Below are 13,657 nucleotides of genomic sequence, written 5' to 3'. Positions count from 1 at the left end.
TGTGTGTGTGTGTGTGTGTGTGTGTGTGTGTGTGTGTGTGTGTGTGTGTGTGTGTGTGTGTGTGAGTGTGTGTGTGTGTGTGTGAGTGTGTGAGTGTGTGTGTGTGTGAGAGAGAGAGAGAGACTGCTGCTGCTGCCCATGAGAGCACTTCAGACTGACTCAGACACTTCCCTACAGATAATACTGCCAGGCAACCTAATAGGCACATGTGCAAACTAGGTCTGAGCAGAGAGGAGAGGCTCTTGAGAGGAGAGGAGACAAGAGAGGCAAGGAGGAGAGGATTGGGGGAGGAGAAGAGAGGTGGAGGAGAGGAGAGGCCTGTTTCACACTGGTATTGCCATGACATGACACATTTCCTGTCTGTCTGTCTGTGTGCCTTTCTGCTTGTCTGTCTGTCTCCCCATTCTTCCTAAATGACATTGTTTCTCTCTCTCCCTCTCTCTCCCCCTCTCTCTCTATCTCTCTCTCTTTCCCTCTCCAGATTGCTCAAAATCCAGCGCCTCTAAGGGTTCCCCCTCCAGCTCCTCTTCTGGCCCCAGCTCTAATCTCAACCTGCCGCAGTCCTTTGGCAGTGCTATGGGCTTCTCACTCTCTGAGACGCTCCCCTCCACCCCTGCCGGCCTCCCCGGCCACGCCCAGAACTCCTCCTCTTCGGACCCCGCTGGCTCCCTCCTCTCCCCGCGGGACAGTATAACCCATATGGCTCCCAGCTCCGACCCCAACAGGTGCTGGCCCATCCGGCCCACTCTGAGGAATGAGCTGGACACCTTCTCTGTCCACTTCTACATCTTCTTTGGTCCGAACATCTCTGTCCCTCCGGACAGGGCTGCTGTGTTCTCCATTAACCTCATGCCTGTCCTGGACAGTGGAGGAGTCCTCAATATGGAACTCAAACTCAACTTGGTGAGTGTCAAAAAGATTTCATTACAAGATGTGTTTTGTACCTTGTAATTTTTCCCTCTCTCACACAACCACACAGTGGGAAGGACGTTTGCAAGTCCTGTGCTGTTTTGTTTAAACACAGACTAAAGTCCTGACAATTTTCTGGTAATTATGTTGTACCTAGCTCTTAGATACTGAGATACTAAAGCTACCTTCCCTGAGTGATTTGTTGGTTAAATACTCAGGCTAGCATTTCCTTCTAGCAGGGGAATCCCACTGTGTTTTACATGTCCACACCACCAGACAGCCTATGTCTGATAGCAGTACATCATATCTACCTATCCCTCCCAGGTTGGTAGACTGTCATAGTTCCTCCTTGTCCCTCTGCCTTAGTTCCAGGAAGTGAAATAGGGCGATTTTCATACCAGGAAGTGAAATAGGCCTATTTTCATACAAGCCAAGACATTAAGGCATTAGCTACAGTATGGAGGCAGTGTTTCAGCCTAAAGCCATCACAGTGTTCCAACGTAAAGCCATCACAGTGTTCCAACGTAAAGCCATCACAGTGTTCCAACGTAAAGCCATCACAGTGTTCCAACGTAAAGTCATCACAGTGTTCCAACGTAAAGCCATCACAGTGTTCCAACGTAAAGCCATCACAGTGTTTCAACGTAAAGCCATGACAGTGTTCCAACGTAAAGCCATCACAGTGTTCCAACGTAAAGCCATCACAGTGTTCCAACGTAAAGCCATCACAGTGTTCCAACGTAAAGTCATCACAGTGTTCCAACGTAAAGTCATCACAGTGTTCCAACGTAAAGCCATCACAGTGTTCCAACGTAAAGCCATCACAGTGTTCCAACGTAAAGCCATCACAGTGTTCCAACATAAAGCCATCACAGTGTTCAAACCTAAAGCCATCACAGTGTTCCAACGTAAAGCCATCACAGTGTTCCAACGTAAAGCCATCACAGTGTTCCAACGTAAAGCCATCACAGTGTTCCAACGTAAAGCCATCACAGTGTTCCAACGTAAAGCCATCACAGTGTTCCAACGTAAAGCCATCACAGTGTTCCAACGTAAAGCCATCACAGTGTTCCAACGTAAAGCCATCACAGTGTTCCAACGTAAAGCCATCACAGTGTTCCAACGTAAAGCCATCACAGTGTTCCAACGTAAAGCCATAAAGCCACAGTGTTCCAACGTAAAGCCATCACATTGTTCCAACGTAAAGCCATCACAGTGTTCCAACGTAAAGCCATCACAGTGTTCCAACGTAAAGCCATCACGGTGTTCCAACCTAAAGCCATCACAGTGTTCCAACCTAAAGCCATCACAGTGTTCCAACCTAAAGCCATCACAGTGTTCCAACCTAAAGCCATCACAGTGTTCCAACGTAAAGCCATCACAGTGTTCCAACCTAAATCCATCACAGTGTTCCAACCTAAAGCCATCACAGTGTTCCAACGTAAAGCCTTCACAGTGTTCCACCCTAAAGCCATTACAGTGTTCCAACGTAAAGTCATCACAGTGTTCCAACGTAAAGCCATCACAGTGTTCCAACCTAAACCCTTTGCCTTGACGAGAGCTTTGCACACTCCTGGCATTCTCTCAACCAGCTTCACCTGGAAGGTTTTTCCAACCATCTTGAAGGAGTTCCCACATATGCTGAGCACTTGTTGGCTGCTTTTCCTTCCTGCTTTCCCTGGGGCGGCAGGGTAGCCTAGTGGTTAGAGCGTTGGACTAGTAACCGAAAGGTTGCAAGTTCGTATCCCGAGCTGACAAGGTACAAAATCTGTCGTTCTGCCCCTGAACAGGCAGTTAACCCACTGTTCCTAGGCCGTCATTGAAAATAAGAATTTGTTCTTAACTGACTTGCCTAGTAAAATAAAGGTAAAAAAAAATAAAAAATAAAATTAATATGCGGTCCAACTCATCCCAAACCATCTCAATTGGGTTGAGTTTGGGTGATTGTGGAGGCCAGGTCATCTGATGCAGCACTCCATCACTCTCCTTCTTGGTCAAATAGCCCTTACACAGCCTGGAGGTGTGTTGGCTCATTTTTCTGTTGAAAAACAAATGATAGTCCCACTAAGCCCAAACCAGATGGGATGGCGTATTGCTGTAGAATGCTGTGGTAGCCATGCTGGTTAAGTGTGCCTTGAATTCTAAATAAATTACTGACAGTGTCACCAGCAAAGCACCCCCCACACCATCACACCTCCTTCTCCATGCTTCACGGTGGGAACACACATGTGGAGATCATTCGTTCACCTACTCTGCGTCTCACAAAGACATGGTGGTTGGAACCAAAAGTCTAAAATTTGGACTCAACAGACCAAAGGACCGATTTCCACCGGTGTAATGTCCATTGATTGTGTTTCTTGGCCCAAACAAGTCTCTTCTTATTATTGGTGTCCTTTAGTAGTGGTTTCTTTGCAGCAATTCGACCATAAAGGCCTGATTCAAGCAGTCTCCTCTGAACAGTTGATGTTGAGATGTGACTGTTACTCAAACTCTATGAAGCATTTATTTGGGTTGTAATTTCTGAGGCTGGTAACTCTAATAAACTTACCCTCTGCAGCAGAAGTAACTGGGTCTTGCTTTCCTGTGGTGGTCTTCATGAGAACCAGTTTCATCATAGTGCGTGATGGTTTTAGCGACTGCACTTGAAGGAACTTTAAAAGTTCTTAAAATGTTCCATATTGACTGACCTTCATGTCTTAAAGTAATGATGGGCTGTCGTTTCTCTTTGCTTATTTGAGTTGTTCTTGTCATAATATGGACTTGGTATACTACCAAATAGGGCTATTGTTGAAGGATACCAGATTAGACTCTTCATGAGGCTAACCATGTTGAAGGAGACCAGATTAGAGTCATAATGAGGATAACCATGTTGAAGGAGACCAGATTAGACTCATAATGAGGATAACCATGTTGAAGGAGACCAGATTAGACTCATAATGAGGATAACCATGTTGAAGGAGACCAGATTAGACTCATAATGAGGATAACCATGTTGAAGGAGACCAGATTAGACTCATAATGAGGATAACCATGTTGAAGGAGACCAGATTAGACTCATAATGAGGATAACCATGTTGAAGGAGACCAGATTAGACTCATAATGAGGATAACCATGTTGAAGGAGACCAGATTAGACTCATAATGAGGATAACCATGTTGAAGGAGACCAGATTAGACTCATAATGAGGATAACCATGTTGAAGGAGACCAGATTAGACTCATAATGAGGATAACCATGTTGAAGGAGACCAGATTAGACTCATAATGAGGATAACCATGTTGAAGGAGACCAGATTAGACTAATAATGAGGATAACCATGTTGAAGGAGACCAGATTAGACTAATAATGAGGATAACCATGTTGAAGGAGACCAGATTAGACTCATAATGAGGCTAACCATGTTGAAGGAGACCAGATTAGACTCATAATGAGGATAACTATGATGAAGGAGACCAGATTAGACTCATAATGAGGATAACCATGTTGAAGGAGACCAGATTAGACTCATAATGAGGCACAGTAAATAACCACAGAGCTAGCGTGATGTGAGGGTAGAGAAAGATCAGTTGACCTTGTTAGACAGCCAGAGCTAGCGTGATGTGAGGGTAGAGAAAGATCAGTTGACCTTGTTAGACAGCCAGAGCTAGCGTGATGTGAGGGTAGAGAAAGATCAGTTGACCTTGTTAGACAGCCAGAGCTAGTGTGATGTGAGTGTAGAGAAAGATCAGTTGACCTTGTTAGCCAGCCAGAGCTAGCGTGATGTGAGGGTAGAGAAAGATCAGTTGACCTTGTTAGCCAGCCAGAGCTAGCGTGATGTGAGGGTAGAGAAAGATCAGTTGACCTTGTTAGCCAGCCAGAGCTAGCGTGATGTGAGGGTAGAGAAAGATCAGTGGACCTTGTTAGCCAGCCAGAGCTAGCGTGATGTGAGGGTAGAGAAAGATCAGTTGACCTTGTTAGACAGCCAGAGCTAGCGTGATGTGAGGGTAGAGAAAGATCAGTTGACCTTGTTAGCCAGCCAGAGCTAGTGTGATGTGAGGGTAGAGAAAGATCAGTTTACCTTGTTAGACAGCCAGAGCTAGCGTGATGTGAGGGTTGAGAAAGATCAGTTGACCTTGTTAGCCAGCCAGAGCTAGCGTGATGTGAGGGTTGAGAAAGATCAGTTGACCTTGTTAGCCAGCCAGAGCTAGCGTGATGTGAGGGTAGAGAAAGATCAGTTGACCTTGTTAGCCAGCCAGAGCTAGCGTGATGTGAGGGTAGAGAAAGATCAGTTGACCTTGTTAGCCAGCCAGAGCTAGTGTGATGTGAGGGTAGAGAAAGATCAGTGGACCTTGTTAGCCAGCCAGAGCTAGCGTGATGTGAGGGTAGAGAAAGATCACTTGACCTTGTTAGCCAGCCAGAGCTAGCGTGATGTGAGGGTAGAGAAAGATCAGTTGACCTTGTTAGCCAGCCAGAGCTAGCGTGATGTGAGGGTAGAGAAAGATCAGCTGACCTTGTTAGCCAGCCAGAGCTAGCATGATGTGAGGGTAGAGAAAGATCAGCTGACCTTGTTAGCCAGCAAACTTTGAGTTTGAAAAGGTATACACAACCATGTACAATTTTCAACAAAATGCTATTTCATTCATTTCAAACTCAAACAATGTACTATTTCCATTTGTGTCAAAGTACAATTTTACAAAGTCATTGTTCAGTAATAGAGGTATAATCTAAGCACAGTACACGGAAGTAAAGCGGAATGGGTCAATGTTCACATTGTATACCTTCATATTCTAAGAAGCTATGCCGATGCTCACTTCAGACTGAACGTTAAGAGTAATATAAAACCACTCCACCTCTGTTCAGCAGCCGTCTAGTGACTGGGCTTATGACTGCTTCAGGGGGACTCTTTGGGGCCTTCTTAACTATGGGGGGTTAGAGCGTTGGACTAGTAACCAGCAGGTAGCCTAGTGGTTAGAGGCAGGTAGCCTAGTGATTAGAGGCAGGTAGCCTAGTGGTTAGAGCGTTGGACTAGTAACCAGCAGGTAACCTAGTGGTTAGAGCGTTGGACTAGAAACCAGCAGGTAGCCTAGTGGTTAGAGCGTTGGACTAGTAACCAGCAGGCAGCCTAGTGGTTAGTGTTGGACTAGTAACCAGCAGGTAACCTAGTGGTTAGAGGCAGGTAGCCTAGTGGTTAGAGCGTTGGACTAGTAACCAGCAGGTAACCTAGTGGTAGAGGCAGGTAGCCTAGTGCTTAGAGTGTTGGACTAGTAACCAGCAGGTAGCCTAGTGGTTAGAGTGTTGGACTAGTAACCAGCAGGTAGCCTAGTGGTTAGAGGCAGGTAGCCTAGTGGTTAGAACGTTGGACTAGTAACCAGCAGGTAACCTAGTGGTAGAGGCAGGTAGCCTAGTGGTTAGAGAGTTGGACTCGTAACCAGCAGGTAGCCTAGTGGTTAGAGTGTTGGACTAGTAACCAGCAGGTAGCCTAGTGGTTAGAGCGTTGGACTAGTAACTGAAAGGTTGCAAGAATGATTCCCCCGAGCTGACAAGGTAAACATCTGTCGTTCTGCCCCTGAACAAGGCAGTTAACCCACTCTTCCCCGGTAGGCTTTCATTGAAAATAAGAATTTGTTCTTAACTGACTTGCCTCGTTAAATAAAGGTTAAAATGTTGACTGTAATGTTACATAGATTGCTTATCAGTAGCTTGTCCTTGTGCATGATTGCTGTCATCTCCAAAAGCTAGAGAGAGAAAAAAGAGAAACAGAGAAAAAGATCAGTTGGTTGGTAGGTTTTGGGCAGAATTGACTTTGACAGAGGCATGAGACCTCATCCAGGACTTTGACAGAGGCATGAGACCTCATCCAGGACTTTGACAGAGGCATGAGACCTCATCCAGGACTTTGACAGAGGCATGGGAACTCATCCAGGACTTTGACAGAGGCATGAGACCTCATCCAGGACTTTGACAGAGGCATGGGAACTCATCCAGGACTTTGACAGAGGCATGAGACCTCATCCAGGACTTTGACAGAGGCATGGGAACTCATCCAGGACTTTGACAGAGGCATGAGACCTCATCCAGGACTTTGACAGAGGCATGGGAACTCATCCAGGACTTTGACAGAGGCATGAGACCTCATCCAGGACTTTGACAGAGGCATGGGAACTCATCCAGGACTTTGACAGAGGCATGAGACCTCATCCAGGACTTTGACAGAGGCATGGGAACTCATCCAGGACTTTGACAGAGGCATGAGACCTCATCCAGGACTTTGACAGAGGCATGAGACCTCATCCAGGACTTTGACAGAGGCATGAGACCTCATCCAGGACTTTGACAGAGGCATGAGACCTCATCCAGGACTTTGACAGAGGCATGGGAACTCATCCAGAATGGTGAGATGGAGTCAGACAGATATTTTTCTGTTGTCAGATGAAGCCTCGAGACAGAATATGGGACAGTATCTGTGATGTAACACTGCTTGCCTCCTCCACTATGCAGCTAGTCGCTGGTAGCTCATGAGTTTGTAGTCTGAGGTGTTTGCTGAGGGCACGTACGTCTAGAATGGGTTGCTAAGTCCCGCCCCTTTCCGTAACCAGGAATACCGGCTGTATCAGCCGGCCCAGATTTTCGACATTGGAACCACTCGTATTGCCTGCTTCTGGAGACGGGACTCATCAAAACAGGCGCTGAGGCCTCGCGAACAGTTGACGTGTTGATGGGACAGGCAGCTCATTTGTGGCCTCATATGAATCACAGAGACTGTGTGTGGGATAATAGCGTAGTTGTGTCCAACCCTGCTCATTCCCTGACTGCTACCAACAACGAATTGCCTATAGAGCCCGTAACCTGTATCACTAGACACCTCATAGGGACTAGTGAGCTACAGGCAGGAATCAGCAATAAATCGCAGTATTGAGCCACTTATGGGGGAGGGGCACCCCTTGTGGACATTGACCCAACTTGTCACTCTCACCCTGGGAGATTGATATACCCCTTGAACCCTGTGAACACTGTGGAATGCTGGGTAACAGAGGGGGGAGCATTAAACATGGACAAGCTTCCAATATGCCTTGTGCTTCTGTGAGACTGTATAGCATGAAGCCCGGCCCTTTACGGTCACTAGGGGCTCTGGTAATATCTGACGTAGTATCCCGTTTGCCAAACGTTGTCACAGTTGTCACTGTTGTCACCATAATGTTTTTGCAGAGGGGTGCGCTGGTCACTCAGATCCGTGCCTTGCTATGGGGGTTTACCTCAGCCAACTGCTCGGTGGGGGGGCTGCATGTAAACCCTGCTTCCCTCCCTCCAAGTCCAGGAACTGGAAATGGTCATGGGTTTGCCATAACACCGGTGGAAAGCTAGTAACTTTCACTCGCTGGAAGGTAATCATTCTATCCGACAGCCAGGAGGCTTTTTAGCCTAAGCTAAGCAAGCCAGCACGTTCGGTTTAGAAGAACCAAGTGACTTAACGCTACGTATACTGAACAAGACATCTATCCCAGCACTTGTTTAGCAGGTTGAGCCCAATCTAATCAGTCCACATAGGACCCGACCCTTCATCAACAACTCTGCGAAGAGAGGCAAGCACTGCTGGACCGAGGAAGACAGGCGGTGGGGGGTTACCCACCAAACCTGGCAACCCTCTCTCTTTGAGTAGGCTCCCATAAGCACACAGGAGTTGAACGCGGGCATCCATGTTCACACTGTGTTCACACTGAGGTGAAGAGAGGCAAGCACTGCTGGACCGAGGAAGACACAGGCGGTGGGGGGTTACCCACCAAACCTGGCAACCCTCTCTCTTTGAGTAGGCTCCCATAAGCACACAGGAGTTGGACGCGGGCATCCATGTTCACACTGTGTTCACACTGAGGTGAAGAGAGGCAAGCACTGCTGGACCGAGGAAGACACAGGCGGTGGGGGGTTACCCACCAAACCTGGCAACCCTCTCTCTTTGAGTAGGCTCCCATAAGCACACAGGAGTTGGACGCGGGCATCTGTGTTCACACTGAGGTGAAGAGAGGAATAATTGAAGGAATGAATCCGAGTCTCATGCTCATCACCTGTGGGAAGTGGGGCTTCCAGTGAGGAGAAGATTTCAATGGCCTTGAATGTGGATCATGAGAGTATGACTTCCCCATAGTATGTTGTACTGAAGCGGACTGAATAAAAGCAACCATGTGACATGGTACAGGAGGTGGAAGAAATAAAAAAGTCTGTAATTAAAGAGTAGATGGAGTTGAAAGGAAGAGCAGGGGGAGTTGAAAGGAAGAGCAGAGGGAGCTGAAAGGAAGAGCAGAGGGAGCTGAAAGGAAGAGCAGAGGGAGCTGAAAGGAAGAGCAGAGGGAGCTGAAAGGAAGAGCAGAGGGAGCTGAAAGGAAGAGCAGAGGGAGCTGAACGGAAGAACAGAGGGAGCTGAAAGGAAGAGCAGAGGGAGCTGAACGGAAGAACAGAGGGAGCTGAAAGGAAGAGCAGAGGGAGCTGAAAGGAAGAGCAGAGGGAGCTGAACGGAAGAGCAGAGGGAGCTGAAAGGAAGAGCAGAGGGAGCTGAACGGAAGAACAGAGGGAGCTGAAAGGAAGAGCAGAGGGAGCTGAAAGGAAGAGCAGAGGGACTGAGCTCCACTGCAACATTGATGGGAGTAAATGACAGGAGTGGAGAAGATTTCTGCTTACTCTTTAATGGCCTTGAGGGCCAATATGTACTGGACTTGCTCCTTCACTCTTGGGATTAGCCTTTCACACACACACTCATTAAATTGACTATCATTGCCATTATCTGAAAAACAACAATTTCACGCATTAAAATACCACGTTACACTATCAAATGAAAATCAAATGCATAAAGACACACTACGGATTGAAATTCAACTGGTAAACTCTGTAATGTTACCTTCACAAATGCCTATATTTGAACGCTTGATGAGCAAGTATAATGAACTTGTCTGTTGATGAATGGTGGCAATGCAGGGCATGATAATCCAATTCACCAGGTTTGAATGTCAGGAATGTAATGGTCTGAGCTGATATGCATACCGATGGATTCCCAATGCTATGGTTCTTAAAGAGGTCACCGATATTAAAAGAGTCTGAATATTAATACATCTGGTTCATTTTCACAAACTCAGAAATCTGCTCTTCATGAAGCAAATCAAGGATGAAACAGTCTCCCACTGGCCGTATCACTGGGCCCACGACTCCTTGGTTTTCCACAACTTCTCGTCATCCAACACAGCTGTTGGAAAGCACTGGTTCTGAAGGTTGGCATGCAAAGCACTGGTTCTGAAAGTTGGCATGGAAAGCACTGGTTCTGAAGGTTGGCATGGAAAGCACTGGTTCTGAAGGTTGGCATGGAAAGCACTGGTTCTGAAGGTTGGCATGGAAAGCACTGGTTCTGAAGGTTGGCATGGAAAGCACTGGTTCTGAAGGTTGGCATGGAAAGCACTGGTTCTGAAGGTAGGCATGGAAAGCACTGGTTCTGAAGGTTGGCATGGAAAGCACTGGTTCTGAAGGTTGGCATGGAAAGCACTGGTTCTGAAGGTTGGCATGGAAAGCACTGGTTCTGAAGGTTGGCATGGAAAGCACTGGTTCTGAAGGTTGGCATGGAAAGTCTTAGGTAGGTTCTGAAATACAACGTGAGAGGCAGAGGGAAAAAGAACAGAGTCACCTACAACACGATTTGGAGTTGGTTTCTTTTTCTCAGAGTAAAGCAATGTTCTGGAAGCTATTAATTACATTAGACACTGTCTTCAAGTAGAGGTGTTTAGCCTCAAATCTAATACACGGAGCACCATTTTCAAGAACCAGGCACCAAAAAGTGAGTTTAGAAACCTGTCAAAAACTGGGTCATCAATCCATCCAAATAGCTGATCCCGTGGATACTCACTGTGCAAGGACAACTTCTGTTATTTCTCTAAGTGTGAGATAAAAAATAATGAATAATGAGTCAATGTGCAGCCAGTGGTACCAGTACTGAGTCAATGTGTAGCCAGTGGTACCAGTACTGAGTCAATGTGCAGCCAGTGGTACCAGTACTGAGTCAATGTGCAGCCAGTGTTACCAGTACTGAGTCAATGTGTAGCCAGTGGTACCAGTACTGAGTCAATGTGCAGCCAGTGGTACCAGTACTGAGTCAATGTGCAGCCAGTGTTACCAGTACTGAGTCAATGTGTAGCCAGTGGTACCAGTACTGAGTCAATGTGTAGCCAGTGGTACCAGTACTGAGTCAATGTGTAGCCAGTGGTACCAGTACTGAGTCAATGTGCAGCCAGTGATACCAGTACAGAGTCAATGTGTAGCCAGTGGTACCAGTACTGAGTCAATGTGTAGCCAGTGGTACCAGTACTGAGTCAATGTGTAGCCAGTGGTACCAGTACTGAGTCAATGTGCAGCCTGTGGTACCAGTACTGAGTCAATGTGTAGCCAGTGGTACCAGTACTGAGTCAATGTGTAGCCCGTGGTACCAGTACTGAGTCAATGTGCAGCCAGTGGTACCAGTACTGAGTCAATGTGTAGCCAGTGGTACCAGTACTGAGTCAATGTGTAGCCAGTGTTACCAGTACTGAGTCAATGTGCAGCCAGTGGTACCAGTACTGAGTCAATGTGCAGCCAGTGGTACCAGTACTGAGTCAATGTGCAGCCATTGGTACCAGTACTGTGTAAATGTGCAGTCAGTGATACCAGTACTGAGTAAATGTGCAGCCAGTGGTGGAAAAAGTACACACTTTGTACAAAATAAATGTAATTACAAAAATATACTTAAGTATCAAAAGTAAAAATATAAATAATTGCACATTCCTTATATTAATTAAACAGACGGCACCATTTTATTTTGGGAGAATATCATATGGTCAGATGAAACCAAAATATAACTTTTTGGTAAAAACTAAACTCGTCGTGTTTGGAGGACAAAGAATGCTGAGTTGCATCCAAAGAACACCATACCTACTGTGAAGCATGGGGGTGGAAACATCATGCTTTGGGGCTGTTTTTCTGCAAAGGGACCAGGACGACGGATCCGTGTAAAGGAAAGAATGAATGGGGCCATGTATCGTGAGATTTTGAGTGAAAACCTCCTTCCATAAGCAAGGGCATTGAAGATGAAACGTGGCTGGGTCTTTCAGCATGACAATGATCCCAAACACACCGCCCGGGCATTCGTAAGAAGCATTTCAAGGTCCTGGAGTGGCCTAGCCAGTCTCCAGATCTCAACCCCATAGAAAATCTTTGGAGGGAGTTGAAAGTCCATGTTGCCCAGCAACAGCCCCAAACATCACATCTCTAGAGGAGAGCTGCATGGAGGAATGGGCCAAAATACCAGCAACAGTATGTGAAAACCTTGTGAAGACTTACAGAAAACATTTGACCTCTGTCATTGCCAACAAATTGTATATAACAAAGTATTGAGATAAACTTTTGTTATTGACCAAATACTTATTTTCCACCATAATTTGCAAATAAATTCATAAAAAATCCTACAATGTGATTTTCTGGATTTTTTCCCCTCATTTTGTCTGTCATAGTTGAAGTGTACCTATGATGAAAATTACAGGCCTCTTTGACTGACTAAATACTTTTTTGCCCCTCTGTATGTCTCCAGCTTCAGCGATTTTTGCAATTCCTTTACCTAGCAAAGACTTATAGATGACCTAGAGCCAGTGGGTTTGGCGACGAATATGAAGCGAGGGCCAGCCAACGAGAGCATACAGGTCGCAGTGGTGGGCAGTATATGGGGCTTTGGTGACAAAACAGATGGCACTGTGATAGACTGGATCCAATTTGCTGAGTAGAGTGTTGGAGGCTATTTTGTAAATGACATTGCCAAAGTCAAGGATCGGTAGGATATTCAGTTTACGAGGGTATGTTTGGAAGCATGAGTGAAGGAGGCTTTGCAAAAAAGGAAGCCAATTCTATATTTAACTTATATTTAACTTTGGATTGGAGATGCTTAATGTGAGTCTGGAAGGAGAATTTACAGTCTAGCCAGACACATAGATATTTGTAGTTGTCCACATATTCTAAGTTAAAACCGTCCAGACTAGTGATGCTGGATGGGCGGGCGGGTGCGGGCAGCGATCGATTGAAGAGCATGCATTTCATTTTACTAGCATTTAAGAGTGTTGTATGGCGTTGAAGCTCGTTTGGAGGTTTGTTAACACAATGTCCAACGAATGGGGGTCAGAGGTATACAGAATGGTGTCGTCTGCGTAGAGGTGGATCAAAGAATCACCCGCAACAAGAGCGACATCATTGATGTATACAGAGAAAAGAGTCGGTCTGACAATTGAACCCTGTGGCACACCCATAGAGACTGCCAGAGGTCCGGACATCAGGCCCTCCGATTTTACACACTGAACTCTGTCTGAGAAGTAGTTGGTGAACCATACGAGGCAGATAATTATACGTTTTTTACTCCGCTGGTCTCAGCTGGTCTCGGTAGCAAATTACTAGTCCTCACTGTCCGAGATCGAGACAAGACCAATTACAAATGTATCCAAAACCGAGACAAGACCGAGACACTCAACATGTGGTCTGGAGACCAGACTGTACTACAACACTGGTCAATGTCTTTATCCGTGATTTAGCCAAGTCTCTGTGAGAACCAGATTATATGCGTTCGTGTCATGCACCCAGATGTCAAGAAAGTCCATATTTGATCAAACTTTGTACATTGATAAATCAAATCAATTATTTGTCACATGCACAGAATACAACAAGTGGAGACCTTACCGTGAAATGCTTACTTACAAGACCTTAACCAACAGTGCAGTTCAG

At 46.1% G+C, this 13,657-nt stretch overlaps 1 protein-coding gene across 1 annotated transcript in view; it reads left to right on the top strand.

The window, feature by feature from the left end:
* Nucleotides 1-13,657, top strand: part of tmem8b (transmembrane protein 8B) — a 358,579-nt gene that overhangs the window by 286,100 nt on the left and 58,822 nt on the right. The window contains exon 6 of the mRNA XM_064936529.1: nucleotides 482-903. Within this exon, the coding sequence (XP_064792601.1) occupies nucleotides 482-903 (422 nt within the window). The remainder of the gene's footprint in view (nucleotides 1-481; nucleotides 904-13,657) is intronic.

Source organism: Oncorhynchus masou, chromosome 25, assembly GCF_036934945.1.
Source record: "Oncorhynchus masou masou isolate Uvic2021 chromosome 25, UVic_Omas_1.1, whole genome shotgun sequence".
NCBI lineage: Eukaryota > Metazoa > Chordata > Actinopteri > Salmoniformes > Salmonidae > Oncorhynchus > Oncorhynchus masou.
Note: the sequence above shows the minus strand (reverse complement) of the source record. Positions and strands in the feature narration are given on the sequence as shown.